Source organism: Parambassis ranga, chromosome 4, assembly GCF_900634625.1.
Source record: "Parambassis ranga chromosome 4, fParRan2.1, whole genome shotgun sequence".
Classification (NCBI taxonomy): domain Eukaryota; kingdom Metazoa; phylum Chordata; class Actinopteri; family Ambassidae; genus Parambassis; species Parambassis ranga.
The window spans coordinates 21,597,828-21,615,539 of NC_041025.1; the positions used below are offsets into that span (position 1 = coordinate 21,597,828).

General features: G+C 44.7%; 1 protein-coding gene across 2 annotated transcripts; it reads left to right on the forward strand.

The window, feature by feature from the left end:
* The first annotated feature begins 930 nt into the window (after positions 1-930).
* On the forward strand, positions 931-15,130 carry tmem125a (transmembrane protein 125a). Of its 2 annotated transcripts, XM_028403610.1 has the most exons (3): positions 931-1,181; positions 6,062-7,258; positions 12,591-15,130. In XM_028403610.1, exon 3 carries the CDS (start codon positions 12,945-12,947, stop codon positions 13,641-13,643), a length of 699 nt encoding a protein of 232 aa, XP_028259411.1. In that variant the 5' UTR covers positions 931-1,181; positions 6,062-7,258; positions 12,591-12,944; the 3' UTR covers positions 13,644-15,130. The 2 variants fall into 2 exon arrangements, with proteins under 2 accessions (XP_028259411.1, XP_028259412.1); XM_028403611.1 differs by lacking the exons at positions 931-1,181; positions 6,062-7,258 and adding an exon at positions 7,839-8,091.
* Positions 15,131-17,712: the final 2,582 nt, after the last annotated feature.

The window sequence follows — 17,712 nt, forward strand, 5'->3', positions numbered from 1 at the left end:
CGTTTTAATGCGAAACTGCTGAACTAAGTGGTTGCTATCGGATTGTAAAGAGAAGTTACACTAATTTAACAAAAAGTGCATCAGAATGAAATCTCCTACCCTACCTTTAAAAAAACACATTGAAAAACAATCCAATCCTTATACCCCAAAAACAAAAACAAACAAAACACCACTCAGCACCACCCATAGTCCAGCTGCAAGCATGTGATCCCTGTGGAGATGGACGTTATGTAGTTTTAATGGACTGCGTCCCATGTGGACGTCTGTCCCACACAGACTGCGGGTGAAGCTTTAAACGGTGGAGCTGCAGATTCTCTTCAGTCATTAAAGTTTGGGACAGCCTGTCCTGCTGATCGAAGCTTGCAGCACTTCAGAGAAGCTTGCTGAAACACAGCAGAAAGATCTCGGTAAGCACTTGTTGCACAAAAGAGTTTACTGCTGGTTAAAAAGGAGGATGAAGATGAGGATGAAGATGAGCCATCAACACAGTCTGTAGGCTCTTTGTCCTTCCTCTACTCTTTCACAATATAATGTATGTGTAATTTCTTTGTCTCCTGACTTAGAAAATGATGATGATGATGATGATGATGATGAAAGCTCCTGAGGAATTCCTAATGTACACATTCATCTTTTTGTCAGCAAGTGAGTAGAAAAACAATAAGGTCACTGATCCTTTTAATCAATAACTACTATCAATATTATGTATCAGTCTTTTTAATCATGTCAGCAGCTGCTGATTTACCTATTGATCCTCGGATGTACGTGTTTGGATTATATATATAATCTTTGTGTCATGCCGCTGACTTCCTGGCGGGGACCCGTACGGTGGCGTGCGTGTGCGGAGGTCGACTCACCGTCTCTCTGTCCCCTCCCATCGGCGTGAACTGCCGCCGTGCGCGGCCACACCTGCATTAAACAGGGGAAGTCCGCCCGGCGGAGAGGCACACAGGCTGTGGAGAGGCGGACGGAGCGGAGCGGAGAGGAGCGGCCACAGCTCCGGGAGAAATGATGACGACTTAATTTAAAGAAGAAAAACAAGAAGAAGAAGAAGAAGGAGGAGGAGGAGGAGGAGGTGAGACTTCTTTGACACCGTGGACACAGGATGGGAGTTCGGACTGAGAAGAGACCGGAGCGGCTCGGTACGGAACGGAAACGTCCAATGTGAGCAGCTGAGCGCACAGGTAAGACAAGCCTGATGGACAAGATCCAGAGACACACAGAAAGGAGTTATAACTTTTAAAAACAGCTTTTTATGTGATTATCTGAAACAATGGAACATGTCTGCACACAACAGCCCATTTATGTAAATGGGCCCACTTCTGCCTTTTATGTTTTGTCTTTAAACAGCAGCACCAATCATATTTAAACTGCTGGACAGACAGAAACATCTGTTATTTCTAAGGCTCAGCTGCTCTAAATATAAATAGACTTCATTCTGATTATACAGAAACTTTAACCTCTGTATATGAATCCACATTTGTGTGCTGTGAACTTGCACTGAAGAAGAAAACAAGGAAGTAAAAGATGTTGTTTCACACCCTAACCTTTGCACCTGTCAGCAGAAGGCTGCCAATAAAGTGGAGCTCATCAATACGTCTTTACAGATGATTGTGGGGAAAGAAAGGATGTGTTGTTGTTGTTGGAGCGATCAATAGCCTGAGCTCCTTCTGCTGATCTGTTGTAATCCAAAAGACTAAAAAAGATGAATCCTGAGAAGGTTACAAGCCGTCGCTCTGGCTAGACCACAACCACCTTAAAGGTTCTTTTAAGACCAGGTCTGACGCTGGAAACCTAGTCAGGGCTGAAAACAACATGTGATAGAAGTCGTTAAGGAAAGAGCCTGGAGTCAACACAGAGTGCAGGATGGAGGAGAGAAAAAAGATCCAACCAGACAAAGTTAAAGGAGCTGTGTCTGAATATTAAATATCCCTGAGACGCCTTTTTTTTTTTTACAGTCAGCAGATAAACAGGCTCGTCAATAGCAGCTGTATTATTGACCACGCCGGCTTCTGTCCCCTGACATTTACATCCATCAATACAGTGAAAGGTTGTTTATGCTTAGAGAAGTGATCCTTGGTGATTCAGATTTGTCATCACACCTTTAATGAGATGCAAGATTTACACTTCCAACATGTCCTAACACAAAAACAACACAATCGGGAACAAGCTGCAATTCTCTCTGCAGCCTCTAGGGGCTCCAAAAGCAAGTCAATCCCCATTGACCTCAATGATGCAACTTTACAGCAGAAATAAACATGTTTACAGTCTGATACGCGACTGTGACGACTGTACAGAGGCTGACTTTTTTATTACTCACTTGTTTTTGTTGTATTAAGCCATAAAATAACACACGGGCATGACCACTTTGAATGACAGCTGTGTTTAGAGCTTCCTGCTTCCTGCTTCAGCTCTGTATTATTCAGACCAACTATGACACTGCCAACACGGTGATGGCGGGAGCCTACAGAGCATGAAAATGGCTCTTCAGAAATCTATGGGTGACATCACAGACAGCTCGTCAATAGTTATATATAGTCTACGGTTGGAAGTGAGTCCTAAACTAAAAGAAGCCAATCAAGTTCAGTTAGGTTCAGAAAAATGTCACAGTTTGAGGACATCAAACCCAAAAGAAGACCACAAACTTAGTTCTTTTAGTTACCATGGCGACCTGGCTGCCAGGTCATTCACATGGCCACAAGAGGGCGCAAAGCCACCTAAATGATCTTGAACACCTAACGGATCTTAGCTAATCTAGCTTTTATAATATTGTGCGAAATGCTAATCCTAGCATGCTAACATGCCTCATATGAGAATGGTTCTACACGGATTGTTGACAAACAAGAAGCACAGATGCTAACTACTAATAATGTGTATATTGTGTTACCTTTGGGGTCAGCTGGTTTCACATGTTCTGCCAAACGTCTTTCACATGATGTGAAAAATCCACTAACATCTGGGATTTGTCTTTGATGGAACGGAGTTCAATCGGCATTTAATCCCAGGTCAAATGACTTTAAGGTAGTTGTGAGACAGTTTTCCATCAATGTGATGCTGTGATAGCTGCAAATTTGAGTTTTAAAAGATCAGAGACATAAAAGATAAAACTCACTGCGGTCTACTTTTTTATCGTGGTTACCTGTGCATGCTAATTTGGCACAAATTACGAAAAAAGCAATTAGAAGGGGTCATCACAGTGAGTAGATTTTTATCCACTGGCAGACAGATGTTTGTACATTTCATGGCATGTCCTGCTGCAGGGACGTTAAACTAAATAAGACAGCCAGACTGTGAGACAGCCATCTCACTCATTATGATCATTATTACTAGACAGCCGGTATCCGATTAGAATATGCTGAGTATCATCTCTAACCCCTCCAGAGCAGAGGAGCAGGGTTAAAAAAAAACAAACAGGGAAGCAGTAGCCTCTTTCCCGTCGTCAGCAGCAGTGAGGCAGATGGGGACCGGCATGTTAATTGGTGATTTGATTAGCGTTTTAATATTGCAGCTGTGCCTGACAAGGCGGGAAGGAACCGACCGGCCAGGGGTTGTTCTCTTATTTTCGAACTGACACTCACTCACTCTTCTTCCTCGGGGACTGAGAGGTTATTACACAGCTCAGTCATGATGCATGTTGTTCAATAAATATCCTTTGGATACAGTTTTGACGGAAGCAGTGATGTTCAAGCCATTTTGAATGGAGCTGAGCATTTAAGAGCCTGGCTCTGGCTGAAAGGGGTCCACTTGTGTAAAACTGAACTAGGCTGGGCTGTGTGCACCACCAGCTGAGCGGAGGAAGCTCTGTTTAAAAAGAGGAAAAACGCCATATGCCACATTAGATAGCAAAATTTGTTTTTGATTATCTGGGTCTTTACTGATAAAGTTGGTGAATGAATTTAATGTTCGATGAAGAAGACGATGTAAACACCACAGCGTGGAAGCAGGGGCAGCCTGCGGTCTGCATGCATTAGGGGCTTTAAAGCCTTTTACCTGGATTTAGAGGGGGATCTGTGGCAAAGATGAGTAATCCCCCCCCCCCACTTTATTCACACTTCTCAAAACACCAGAGCACACAGGACAGATAAGAAGTGGCCGCATAAAGGAGCGCCGCTGGTGAGACAGAGAAGGAGGTCGGACAAAGGTGTGTAAAGCTGGGGAGATAAGCAGAGGTAGGAGGGGAAACAGATGGAGACGAGGGTGTGAGGATAAGGTGTCAGGGGAGAGGAGGGGAGGGGAAGGTCTTGGCTGGTTGTGCAGGTCTGGATGATATTTTGCCATAAGCGGAGGAAAATTAGCTCGCTCGGGAACGAAGGGATTGAATCATGTGAGAGGACAAACTGTGACCAGCGGCACTGTGAGGCTGATGAATGTGAAGACACGTTAATAAGGTGTAATGTTTGTTAACATCGGCTAATTACCATTAAAGTACAGCTGGGGCCGATGGCAGTGTCATCCATTTAAACCAACCTGGATATAAATATATAAGGGAAGTCTGTAAAAGGGAAAATTTGTGTTCAAGTTCCATATCAGGTCTTTGTATTTTGGCTGATATCAAGCTAGCACTGCCTCATTACTAATATTTCAGAATCAGTGTTTGTTGCCATGTAAGTGAAGAGGATTCACATTTAACAATTACCGTATTTTCCGGACTATAGGTCGCACCGGAGTATAAGTCGCACCGGCCAAAAAATGCCTAATGAGGAAGAAAAAAAACATAGATAAGTCGCACCGAAGTATTAGTCGCACCAGCGGGCCAGCGTAACGTTGCCTCCTGAATTCCTCTTAACTTAAGTGGTGCGGCTGCAGGACATTGAGAGTGAGACACACGCATTTCAACAAGTTCTCCGCACAGAAACTCCTATAAACATCCTGCAAATGAGTAAAAGGCGACTACTGTGCTCTATAGCTGTCTGGAATTAGCGACCCGTTGGCCTATCGGCTCAGCTACAAGCACACCTGTTCCATGAACGTGCGCGTCACCTGTGCTCGGAATGCAACGTGTGGACAAGCTGGAGGTGGAAGAGAACCGTCAGGAGAGGGACAGAACAGCTGCCATTATATCTGGAATGGGACGTCAGGACACAAGGCTAACAATTTTTTTCATAGATAAGTCGCACCTGAGTATAAGTCGCATACCCAGCCAAAGGATGAAACAAAGTGCAACTTATAGTCCGGAAAATATGGTAACATGAAATAGGATAAAACTAAGATAAAAATAAGGTAAATAAGATAGAATAAGGTCAAGTAAACAAGGTAAATGTAATCTAAGAGTAAGGCTATAAACTGACATGATATTACAGACATACAATGAACAGAACCGAACATGAGTGGTGGTTGTAATGGCAAACATAGACCCTGATATAAAAGAGTGTAACAGGATCGGTGAGGTGGCGCAAAGTAGTGCAGGATGGAAGTAAACAGTGCAGATAGTCATCATTGTGCAGTGACTATACTAAAGTGTCCTTGTGAAGTGACAGTGCAGAGCAGTGTATTAATTACAGTTCAACAGCAGAAGGGAAGAAGCTGTTCTTGTGGCATGAGGTTCTGGTCCGAATGGACCGTAACCTCAGCTGTGATCCGACCTGCAAGCCTCAGAGTCCTGGAGACGTACAGGTCTCGGAGAGATGGCAGGCTGCAGCCGATCACCTTCTCAGCAGAGCGCACAACATGCTGCAGTCTGTACTTGTCCCTGGCCGTGGCCCCAGCGTACCACACAGTGATGGACGTGGAGGTGAGGATGGACTCAATGATGGCCGTGTAGAACTGAACCATCATCCTGGCTGGCACCTTGAGTTTCCTCAGCTGCCGCAGGAAGAACATCCTCTGCCTCTTTGTAGCCATTGATTAAGTTCAGAGCATCAGAGGCAGGAAATACCTCCACTGACCTGACTCCTCACACCCTCATCTCCAATTAGGCTTGTAAACCAGATTATAATCACACATCTAAACTGAATTATAAGTACAAAGTGATGCAGGACATATGCTGGCAGGGACGGACGAGCCTTGCTGAGGTGATCCACAGTGTGTGCAGCTGTTATTAACGTCCTCTCTCTTTCTATCTTAGGTTCTCCCTCGTGGTCCCTGACAGAGCGAGGACAGTGACACTGACTCGGCCATTGTCTCCTCACTGTTTCCGGACAGAGTGAGGCTCCCCGAGCGCCTCGGCTGTCCATTGTGACTGGAGAAGAAAGACAGATCCAGCTTGTCTGCATAAAGACCTTTTTCAGCATCATTTCCTCTTTTGCCACACCAAGAACAGCGGTGAAATCACTATCCCACTATCCCACTCCCTCCAGCCCTCTTTCTAGCCTCAGCGCCTGCCCCATTCTGAGTCCCAGATGACAGCTCAGAAACATCCGTTACCCTCCTACTCCACAGAAGCCTCCTTTCCTCTCCCTCCAACCCCTGTGGCGCTTGGCACCGATGCCCATCACATAGACAGATGGAGCCAACCCTGACCCCTCTCCTCACCCGCGGGGACGCCAAGAGAATCAACGCCTGACTAGAGGAGAGGAGAGGAGAGGGGGGGGGGGGGGGGGGCAGGAAAAGAAGGAGGAGAGTATTGCTTTGTCACCACGGCAGCGCATCGCCCAGTCTCCCACGGACTTCCCTTCAGCCCAACCCGAGGGCCTCGGATACAAATAGCAGTAAAAATTCATCAGAAAGAGCAGAAGGTCCTCGTATGTTTGGACATATTTTTGATTATTTGGCAGAAATATTCGAATTAAAGGAAATCTAAACATAGAAAGCATCACTGCAAAGAAACAGAAAAGCCTGTTCTATGAAACTGTCTTTCTCCTTAGGGTCCAAAGGATTAATTTAATTTGCCATTCTTTTACTTTTGCACCAACATGTGAAGGATTTTTATTTTATTTTTTTACTGAGCTTTTCACACGTGAATAAAGCAGAGGGGACTCCAGTCAGAGGTTGTTTGGGTGGTGATGCACCACCAACATCATCCACTCCGATGCTCCTTTCTCCTGACTAAACATTCCCACCAAGTCTCTGCACTTTGTTTTCTTCATTTTGCCTACTCCACTTCTCCTTGGATGTTGTCCTTAAACTGACTCTGCTGACCGGCATTCTGATCAGCACACAAAGCTTGAATGCTAATTTTAAGAAGAAGAAGAAGAAGTAGAAGAAGAAGAAGAAGCAGCGGCGGCACGCATCAACGATAGAATGAGGCACTAATGACCAGTGAAATGAATTCAGCTGGCCAACATAACAGAGGGGGGAATACCGGAGTCCCAAAGCTTCCCAGGTAATTGGAGTGCAGTATAACTCCAAAACCCCGCAGCTTCTCTGGTGACCTTGCAGGCTGGAAACATAGGCAGACACAGCAAAAGACAGAGACACAGAGAGAGAGAGAGAGAGAGAGATACTGTCTGTCCAGGGTTTACAATTACAGCGTCTTTGGGATTTTTCATCATTAGCATAGCAGAGAACGTTCAGACTGTTAGCGTCGGGCTGTCTTTATTCATTTCAGGTTTTACTGCGGCGCCATCACTTTAAAGAAAAACTTCTTCTTTTAAATAAACCGAGATAACGATCAGTAACGCAGCTCAGACGGTGAAATATGCTGATATAATCATGGTGAGTAAGTACCTGTCAGAGTTCAAGGCAGACGTTTGGATTGGCATTCCTAACGCTGGTTGTTTTGCATGTGCAGGTCTGTACTTTATGAATATTCAGAGCTTTGTGGGAGTGTGAACACTCACAGCTAAGGTGTGAAGATTCATTGTTACACATGCTGCACTGAAGGTTTTAGGTGGGAAACACTGAGATGTTTCATTCTCAGGATGACAAGATTTATTGCATTTCAGGCTGATTGATAAACGTTTGTGGCCTAAGGCAGAAAAAGGGCTTCAGAAAACAGGCTTCTGTGCACTCATCCTCGGTCTGAAAGGCTTTTCTACAAAAGGACACGGTGACAACACCGGTGCTCCTCATCCCAGCATGGTGTGAAGAAGACTCTAACATGGCAGGGAGAGCCTGGATGATGCCTGCTGGCCTGGATGGCCGGACAGTAGCGCCAAACAGGAGACCACTGACAAGATCCATGATGTGATGGATAAATAACACCAAGGTCTCAAGGTCAGTGGGTCCTGAAACTCCCCCCAAGAAGCAGATCAAGCACATATCAAGGAGCAATCTGACATGTTTGAGCAGAAATACACAAGTTAGAAATGTCCATTCCTTAGAAATGACCACCGAGTACATGTCTGCCACCCGTGTGTCATATGTGCGGTAGGGGTGGGAAATTTGTGGTGGCAGAAGGGAACAATTGGTTTTAGCCCTAAATGTGATCTTTATCTTACTGCTAACCGTGTAGAGTCACTGTTCGCCCGTCTTGAGAGGAGCCAATTGAGTTGGTTCAGGAATCTCATTAGGATGTGACTAACCGGTGAGTTGTTGAGTGTCCAACCATAAGAAGGCTCCAAGGCTGACCAAGGACGCAGTGGAGGGATTAGATCTCTCTGCTGGCCTGAGAACGCCCCCCCCCCCCCCCCCCCCCCCCCCTGGATGAGCTGGAGGAGGTAGCTAGAGAGAGGAGGATCTGGGTTTTCTTTCTGCTTGGACTGCCGTCCCCCGGATAAGCAGACACAAATGCAAAGTCATCAGCATCCATACAGCTGTTTAGAAGTATGACTGGTCAGAGTATTGTCAGCGAAGTAGGTGTTTTGTGCGAAAGTACCGATGTGCACTTGTGTTTGAGAGGACGGTGACGTGAGGGACGAATCTGCTCTGGAAGCAGAATGGAGTGTGTTTGAAATGCGAACGCAGCCTGAGACAGCTATGGAGACGCGAGAGCAGCTCTTCCACCAGATTACACTCCAGCCCACATCCACAGTGGTGATGGCTACAATCTGCCCTCATCAGGAACGATAACCTCGTGTTTTCTGCATCATAAGTGTAACTTTGGGTCACATATGGCGGATGTATTGTCGACCGAATGTGGCGTTCCTTTCATGGGGATGTGGTATAATTTTGTCTACTCAAGCTCATGAAAATCGTCACTCGCTGCTGTGGATTTCTCCACTTGTACAGAGATCCATATGCTGCACAACCACTACACGTAAGAGGGGACGAACCTAGACCACAAATCTATCAACTGGATATTGACTGAACACAGATTTAGGCTGAGAGTATTTTTCCTAACCCTAAATCAGACCATGCAGAGGAGAGGAGCCTTGTGGTCCTCTGAAAGACTGACTCATGTGGAAGGAAGCAGGGAGCGGAGCAGTGAGTCAGTGCTTTTGTATAGATGTTTATGACACAGCTGATATGACAGAGGTCATACAGGTGAGGAAAAACACGGCCCAGCAGCTCTGTGGACAGTGTGTGTGTGTGTCTGTGGGGATCAGAGTTGCAGAAACACAACATGAAGTAAGATGTACTCGTGTTGTTAGGTTTTGGATTTCTTCTTATGATCAGTGTTGCGTGCCGTTGCCTCTTGCTCGTGTTACATCCAGCTATACTGTCCGACTGGACGGTGCTGTGGTAGCAGCACATACTGTATATTGTTTTTCTCACCCGCCGCGACCTCAGACACCAAAACACACACACACACACACCGACACACCTCAATTACTGTTCTATTTCTGTGACCCTACCTGTCAGTGACACGGAGCTCAAACCAGCTGGGATTAATTAGTGACTCAACAACACACACACACACCCACACACACACACACACACACACCCAATCCACTCTCATCTTTGCACTGTGAGCCACTCATAGTTGCAATATATGTGAAAAACACATATGCCAACGCGTATGTTATATGGTTTTCTTTACACATTTCACACACACACACACAGTCAGAACCCAGCTTCAGACACAGGATGTGAAAAGCTTGCAGAACAGCATGTTGCCAATAAACACCCTCCTCCTCCTCCTCTTCCTCCTCCTCCTCTGTTGTAATTACCTCACTCTTCATTTCACACCTTGTGCATGCACCTCATATCTCCCGGTGTCATGGTGTTGCTGCACCGCGCTAACAAGAGCTGTGATCCTGCATCTACTTTTCTAAACAGCCACACAAAAAAGAAAGACAGAAAAAGAAAAGAAATAAGTTTTCATGCCTGAATTTGGAGGCAGTGTTATATTTTGCTCGCTCGGACCGACATCCTTTTGATTTATTTTGAAGAGCAGTGTGTTGTGTTTGGCTCTTGAGGACACGCTGTAACTCCTGTCAGTCTGTGCTGGGGCGCGTGGGATTGTGCTGCGCGCTGCTGACTTTGATAGAAATAAAGCCGCTGACAGGTTTTTAAAGACAAGCTGTCGACAGCCGTAACCTTGAGGACGCTTGTGTGTGTTTGTGTGTGTGTGTGTATGTTTACATGATTGTGTTATGGGGATGTGATGAGATTAATTATGCTGAGCTAAGGAAAAGACTGAAGGAAAGGGGGGTTGTGTGTGTGTGTGTGTGTGTGTGTGTGTGTGTGTGTGTGTGTGTGAAACATGTAACTGTACAGCATGAACAATGTGCGCACACGAGGGAGAACAGGTTAACTGGACTGAAAGATTTGTGGCCAGTGTGTGCGAAGGGATAAAAGAAAATTTACATTTGTGCATTAGTGTTTGTGTGTGTGTGTGTGTGCATAGATGGGAATTGTTTTCTTCTTTCGACAGCTGACGCTTCTTTCATCTGGCCGCCCTCTGTAGTGGCGACTCATTACCATAGTGATAATGAGAGATAGAAAAGGTTGCCAGAGTCAGCACGCCACCACAGTCAAAGCAGCAAACATGGCTGTGTGTGAGTGTGTGTGCGTCACACACAGCCAGGAACTGCAAGCACAAACAGGATTTATAGGTGGTTACTTGTTAACGCGCACAGATCGGATCCTTCAAAGTATACAAACAGACTGACAGACAGACACCTGCACTGTTTGCTCAGAGTCACAGGCCGGTTCAAGACGATGTTTACGTGCACACCATGTTTCAGATAATGTCCAGGTTAGTCAATACTATAATATAACAAGGCACAGTGCAGCTGAGGGAATATTCCTGTTTACATATTAATACACATGTAGTAGTATCTTTCCAGCCAAAGAAAATCAACTATTTAATGATAACACTCTGTTATATGCCTTAAAAATGACAAGAATTACGACACTGGATTTCCTGTTAGACAGCACAATGATACTATAAACTATAAAGGCCAGATTATTTCACTTATGGGCAGTGTAGTCTTGGATTCAGAGTCTGCATAGAAGCTGTGTTGTTGCACTTTCCCCTGAGATGGGGCAGGCATGTCCCAGACTGCACTGCACCAGGTGCAGCTGATTGCTGCCACACCAGTCAGCGTGTGAGATGCTTCCCAGAAGCATCCTTCTGCTCTGCAACAGCTACACGCCAAGTCTATTATGGCTCTTAGTCGCAGCCACCAATTAGATCAAGCAGCTAAGAAGTCAGAACCAAGAAGAGCAGAGAGAATCTGGTCCATGTTCAAATAAAAATGCCATGAATGGAGTCATGGTTGTATACAAAAAAATGGCTGCAACATGAAGTCCATCCACATTTCAGAGTGCTCTGTTGTCCAAACAGAAAGAGAGGAATATATAATACCGCAGGTTCAGTGGTACAGGTGTTAGCATATTTGAGGATTTGAACATAGATCAGCGTGAGAAAACTAGCGAAAAAGCTATAAAACCTCTCTCTGGAAAACATTTTTTGAGGAGTAATTTTAGTGTTTCATTCGTGTCCTTTCCACTAACGTGAAGTGGAGGAACAGTGGATGTGATCTAAGATGAGTGGTGGAAAGTAACTAAGTATTTGTACTTCGTTACTCTACTTAAGTGTATATATACTTTACTTAAATAATACTGCATACTTTATACTTTTACTCCATTACATGTTGCAGCTGTTACCTGTACTTTCTCCTCCACTACATTTCTACAGTGTCTGTAGTTCCTTGTTCCATGTGATGAACACAGTGCTGGACTGATGTGAGGTCAGACTCTGCATGGAGGTGATGTCACGCTGCCAGCTGTGTTTCTATAATGAGCCTCAGTCATGATGCCGGTGCTCTGGCTCAGTGAGCTAACTAGTTAGCTGCTGTCTGCTAACACAGGTCCATCCATTAATGTCTGATTAACATGAATCATAACATGAATCTACAGCAGGAACACTGACACAGTAAACATGCTGAATGCCCGTTTGTTATCAGCAGCCTCTCTGTTCACTTGATGCCCACAGCCTGCTTCATGACACACAGACCTGTCCATAGCTGCTTCTGGACTCAACATGTACATTAACTACACATGGTCCATTTTCATTTAAGATGATTTCTTTGATTATTTTAACCTGTTCAGATCCTTTGCAATGGAAATCAATCATATATATTCAGTGCATGAGTACTTTTACTTTTAATACTTTAAGTACATTTAAAATTAAGTACTTAAGACTTTTACTTAAGTAGGATTGTTGATGTAGCACTTCTGCTTTTTTTACTTGAGTATAGATTTTGCTGGGTAATTGTACTTTTACTTAAGTACCAAGCTTCAGTACTTCCTCCACCGCTGTCTGAGACACACAGCCCACAAGCTGATAAATCTACAGTATTGAACGTGTGTCTCTTGTCTTCCAGGTGACTGCTGCCCCACGGCACAACCAGGGTGGAAAGTCTGTGGCTGCTCGGGAGTCTTTGCTTTGAATATTGATGCACTAAGAACAATTTAGATCCAGCTCTGCATCCAGTCAGTGTGTGAGCTGAAAGGATTTTCATTCACACAGGAGACCTGAGCTGACTGTAACCCGCGGACCAGAGCGGATAAACACACTCAGCTAAATCGAGTGTTTCAGGACTGCTGGTGAATTACATTTATTTTCTCTGTACGCTACATCTTCAGGATAAACTGGAATCTTTTGCCACTTTTGATTTGAATACTGCTTTCTTTGTGGTGGCGGCCTCCTCATTCCTCGGGGTGGGAGTGGCAGCAGGATGCCGGAGTTGGACGACTTTCCCCAGCTGCGGGAAAACAGAGGCCCTGATCTGGGCCTGAATGGTCCTGCAGACCCAGTTCAGATCCAGCACAGCATCCTGGAGGAGCAGGTGGAGCTGTGGTGGTTCAGAGATCCTGGGAAGTCACTGCTATGCTACTGTGTTGCCGTACTTCTGATCCTGGGCTGCGGCCTGGGTGGAGTCGGCCTTCTTTCCACTACTACCAGTGTCTCCAGTGAGTGGCGGCTGGGCGCGGGTACGGCCCTGTGCCTGCTGGCTCTGGGGGTTCTGCTCAAACAGCTGCTCAGCTCGGCCGTGCAGGACATGAACTGCGTTCGGAGCAGACGGCGGATCGACATGCTGAAGAGCGGCGGCTTGTCCGACCTTCTGGTAGTTTCGATTACCGGGCTGTCGCTGTTGATTTGCGGAGGCGTCCTGCTACGTCTGGCCCTTGCTAACCATATGCCAAAGCCTGGCCAAGCCCTCAATGACATGTACATCTCTGGAGTGGTGTTGCTGGCTGGAGGAGGGGCTGCTGTCGTGGGCGTTGGGATATACTCCGTGGTGGTGATCCTGCTTGAGAGGACAAGGCATGGACGACGTTTGGTGGACCGGGTTTTGAATGTCTTCACTGTTTCGGGACACATGGACCGGCACGCTCGCAGAGAGACTACCTCCAGTTTGGCTAACCTTATTTGAGATGTCACCAAACTAAAAGCTGTGTTTTGGGCCAGCGGCACAGCTGAATTTAAAAAAGGGCCAAATGCACAAATATTAAAGAAATGGATTAAAACATCATAATTTAGCTTCATCAGTGGTTGGTTGGACTGAGTATGAGCTGAACTGGTGAAGATGGCGCTGTAGGTGGGCAGACCTCAGTCACAGAGACGATGCAACATTTGCAGCTAAGGCTGGTTACACACTAGAGGATTTAATACCCAGTTCTGGGCGTGAATTGTCCCCGTCTGCGATCATGGGGGCGTGGCCTCATTCAAGGTTCGTCACCACCGATTACTGTCTTCAAGCGTGTGGTTTAAATATGATTATTTTACTGCTCCAGGCGGACAGGAGGGCATCACTAACAGGATGTTGTGCGTTTTAAAGGCTTATATGGCGCCGACCAAAACACACAATACAACTATCAGCAAATGAAATATAGAATAAGGATTGTGTCTTTACAGCGTCTCATGTAGGACATATCAGAGCTGGTGATGTCCACCATGTTTAGTTTTCTTCTGAAGTCACGTTTGGAGATTGTGTAAGATCTCCTGGGTCTCATAGTTTGGCTGAATCATCCTGTGTTGTGTGCACTTGGAGGATTATGATGGTTGAAATTGTCCTAAAATCTGTGGTGTCCCATGGTTTTTAAATTCACCCCTCTCGTGTGTAACCAGCCTAAAAGTATCCAAATTCTTCTTCTCTTCATGCCATCAGCATTTTATGGACGTTAAATGCCATAATTGTGGTGAGTATAAAGTTAAAAAGTTAAACTAAGTGGTATATAAGGTATTTCAGACAAATGATAAGCACATATTTGACCTCTTGAGTCGTCTGCCGTTGAGTAAATGACGCTTTGCAGGAGTGAACTCTGCAAACTGTTTAAAAATGAAAACACAAACTATGTTATAAATGTTATTTACAGGTATGATCTATCCTTTCAAAGTGACCTTTGGACCTCACTTAAGACCACTACCTGCTCAATGATGATTGTTGTGGTTAAATGCAAAATGAGTGGGGACAACATAAAACGTTTGTTTGTGATTTCTGTCCCGCTGTAACTCCGTCCATGTTTACATGAAGGAACGACGAGGGATTCTCCCAATGATTTAATAATGATTTAACATAACTCATGCAGTAGTACTACTAGTACTGTAGTGTTTGTGATGGACTGTCAAACCTTCACTGTAATGTTATAGGCTGCTTGTACACAAGACAACATGATTGTTGGAGAATTATATCACAGCACTTCAGAATGTATGGGATGATCTGTGTCGTCATTTTTCCCATCAAAGCGTTTGTTTCTGTTAATCCTGCAAAGACTTATTATTTTTTTTAAACCAACACTTTTGATTTTAAATCCATCTGTGTACATTGCTCACTTATTACAATCTGTTTTTAATCCATATCTGCAGCTATTGTGAGCAATAAGTCAAGTGGACTAGCTAACATCGTGTTAGCTGCTGTAAGGATCCAACAGAAAAAACGAATATATTTAAATAAAGCAAAAAAAAAAGAAAACATTTGAATTCCAAAAGTGTTTTCAAAGCTAGCTGGGAAGCTAATGAGTTCTGTCGTGAGTTAGCTAATTGGTATTCTGGGACATGGCCAATGACGCAGCTATGCAGTGATTAGTATTCTGCCCCCTAGTGTTGGAAACTTTAATGATGCTAGTATCACAGAGAGTATATAACAATGGACGAAGCATCCATGATGTCACCCGCAGGATTCTGAAGAGTTTTAAATACTCGTGGGAGGCTTAGACTGTCGCCATGTTGGCAGCGTCACTCTACCTAAACTCCAAATACAGGCAAAGAGGTGGAGTTTGAGTGGAGCACCTATAATCATGCATAATTATCTCCCACAAAAAAGGGGACTGATCAGCAGAGACCAGGCTGTAAATATGTTTATATTTATTTTAACATGGGAGTCAATGGGGATTTTCTTTATTTTGCAGCCAGCCCCTAGAGTCTGTGGGGTGAACTGGAGGTGATCTATTTTTATATGGCAAATTTCCAGTAAGTATTTCTGGCTCAAAAAGGGTTAATTCATTCCATGAATGACGGTTCCATCGTCTTAAAGTGGAGCCTTAGATAAAATGCTGTGCTTTGTGTTTGTGTGCCTGTAAGTCACGCCTCTTATCAGGCTGCACATACGCCAAGAGACAAAAGAGGGTCACACAGTTAACCATTGTTGGTGTGGTGACAGACAGCATGCTGAAGGCACAATGCACAAGGCAGAGGGCTGCAGGGGCTGGTATAGGCTTGCACCACTCTATCAGCAGCGCACACAGAAACAAAGCTTGTGCAGCATTATAACAACACACCCAGAAAGCCTGTACACTTACTTTCATGGGTCTACACTTTACAGTATAGCAATAACAGGCTGTGTGTGTCCATGCATGACAGCAAGAAAAGAGGAGTGCGTGGGAGGAGGGGAATCAGAGCTTTTCTGTCAGGAAAAATGAGACCTGCTGGACGGGTTCAGAGTGGATTCAGACTTCTGAGCTGCAGTTTTAATTATAAACAGATACATGAAAACACAAAGTGAAAACACGTCTTAGAAATGTCTCTTTTTACAGATCTATTCAGACTCTTTGCTGTGACGCTTCACGCTGTGCTCAGGTGCATCCTGTTTGCTCCAATTATCCCTGAGATGTGTCTTGGACCTGATTGGAGTCCAACCATGCTAAATTGAATTGATTGGGCCGAGTTATAAAAGCACACGCACCTGTCCCACGCTCACCACTGCATAACAGGACAAAAAGCATGCCATGAAATCACAGAGCTCTCTGTAAGAGATCCATGAAAATCTTTTTCTAGGAGCAGAGTGAGCTTAATAAGTGTGAGGAGAAATAAGTTTGGAACTGCTAGGACTTTTTCTAAATTTTGTCTTCCAGTTAAACTGTCTGAGTGTGCAATAAAGAAGTGTCTGAAGGACAGAATGAGAGGATAGCAACGGACAGGGAGACGAGACAGACTGGCCTGGAGGAAGGCAGGCAGGAAGAAAAGTTTTTTTACAGCCATCTGAGAGTTGAATGATCAGTATAGTATAGTAGGTCAGACTGCCTGACTCAAATCTGATCCGTGTGGATGCACAAATCCAATTTTTTAAATCAGGCTTGAGTCACTTTATGGTCCTAAATCAGACACATACACATGATAGGCCTGGTCCATATTGGTATAATAGCACCACATAGGTTGCACATCCATGGTGCAAATGTCCTGTTCCCCCACATGACAAAGGTGCTTTAGTGGTCTGAGATCTGGTGACTGTGGAGGCCGCTGGAGTGCAGTGAACTCACTGTCATGTTGAAGAAAGCAGAGATAATGTTTGTGACATGGTGCATTATCCTGCTGGAAGTATCCATCAGAGGATGATACACTGTAGTCATAAAGGGATGGACATGGTCAGCAACAACACTCATGTAAGGCGTGGGTGTTTAAATGATGCTCAGTTGGCACTAAGGGGCTTGAAGCGGGCCAAGAAAATAGCTGAAATCGAGACTCATCAGGCCATCAGAACAATGTGGCTTCTAATGTAGCTCCACAAGTACTGGTGATACTACAGTGAAGCATGGTGGTGGTAGTATCATACTGTGCCCAGAATTAGCCCCTCTTTTGAACATCTTTGTCCTGATGATAGAAGCTCATGAGCGGCGCCCATCTACTCTGATGGAGCTTGAATGAATCTGCAGGTAAAATAGAATAAATCCAGACATGCAAAGAGGAATGTTTGAGGAATATATGCATGTTTTTTTAAATATGGAACGTATTTTGTGTCTGTTTGACCTACCCGTCCTTCATAAATATACATTTAAAAATACTAATGTTTCTGCTTACACCAAAGTTGAAAGCTTACAGACACATTTCATATCATGGCTGCCTAAAAGGGAAGTCCAAGTGCAGGATTCTAAACGAATAATTCAATGTTTTGTCGCTGTCTGGTGTTAAATTGTGGGTTTTAGAACAGACACAAGTCATTATCTAACTTATGGATTCAGATTAAAATGTCAAACTAACCCTCTAACAGCACCACACTCCTTCCTATT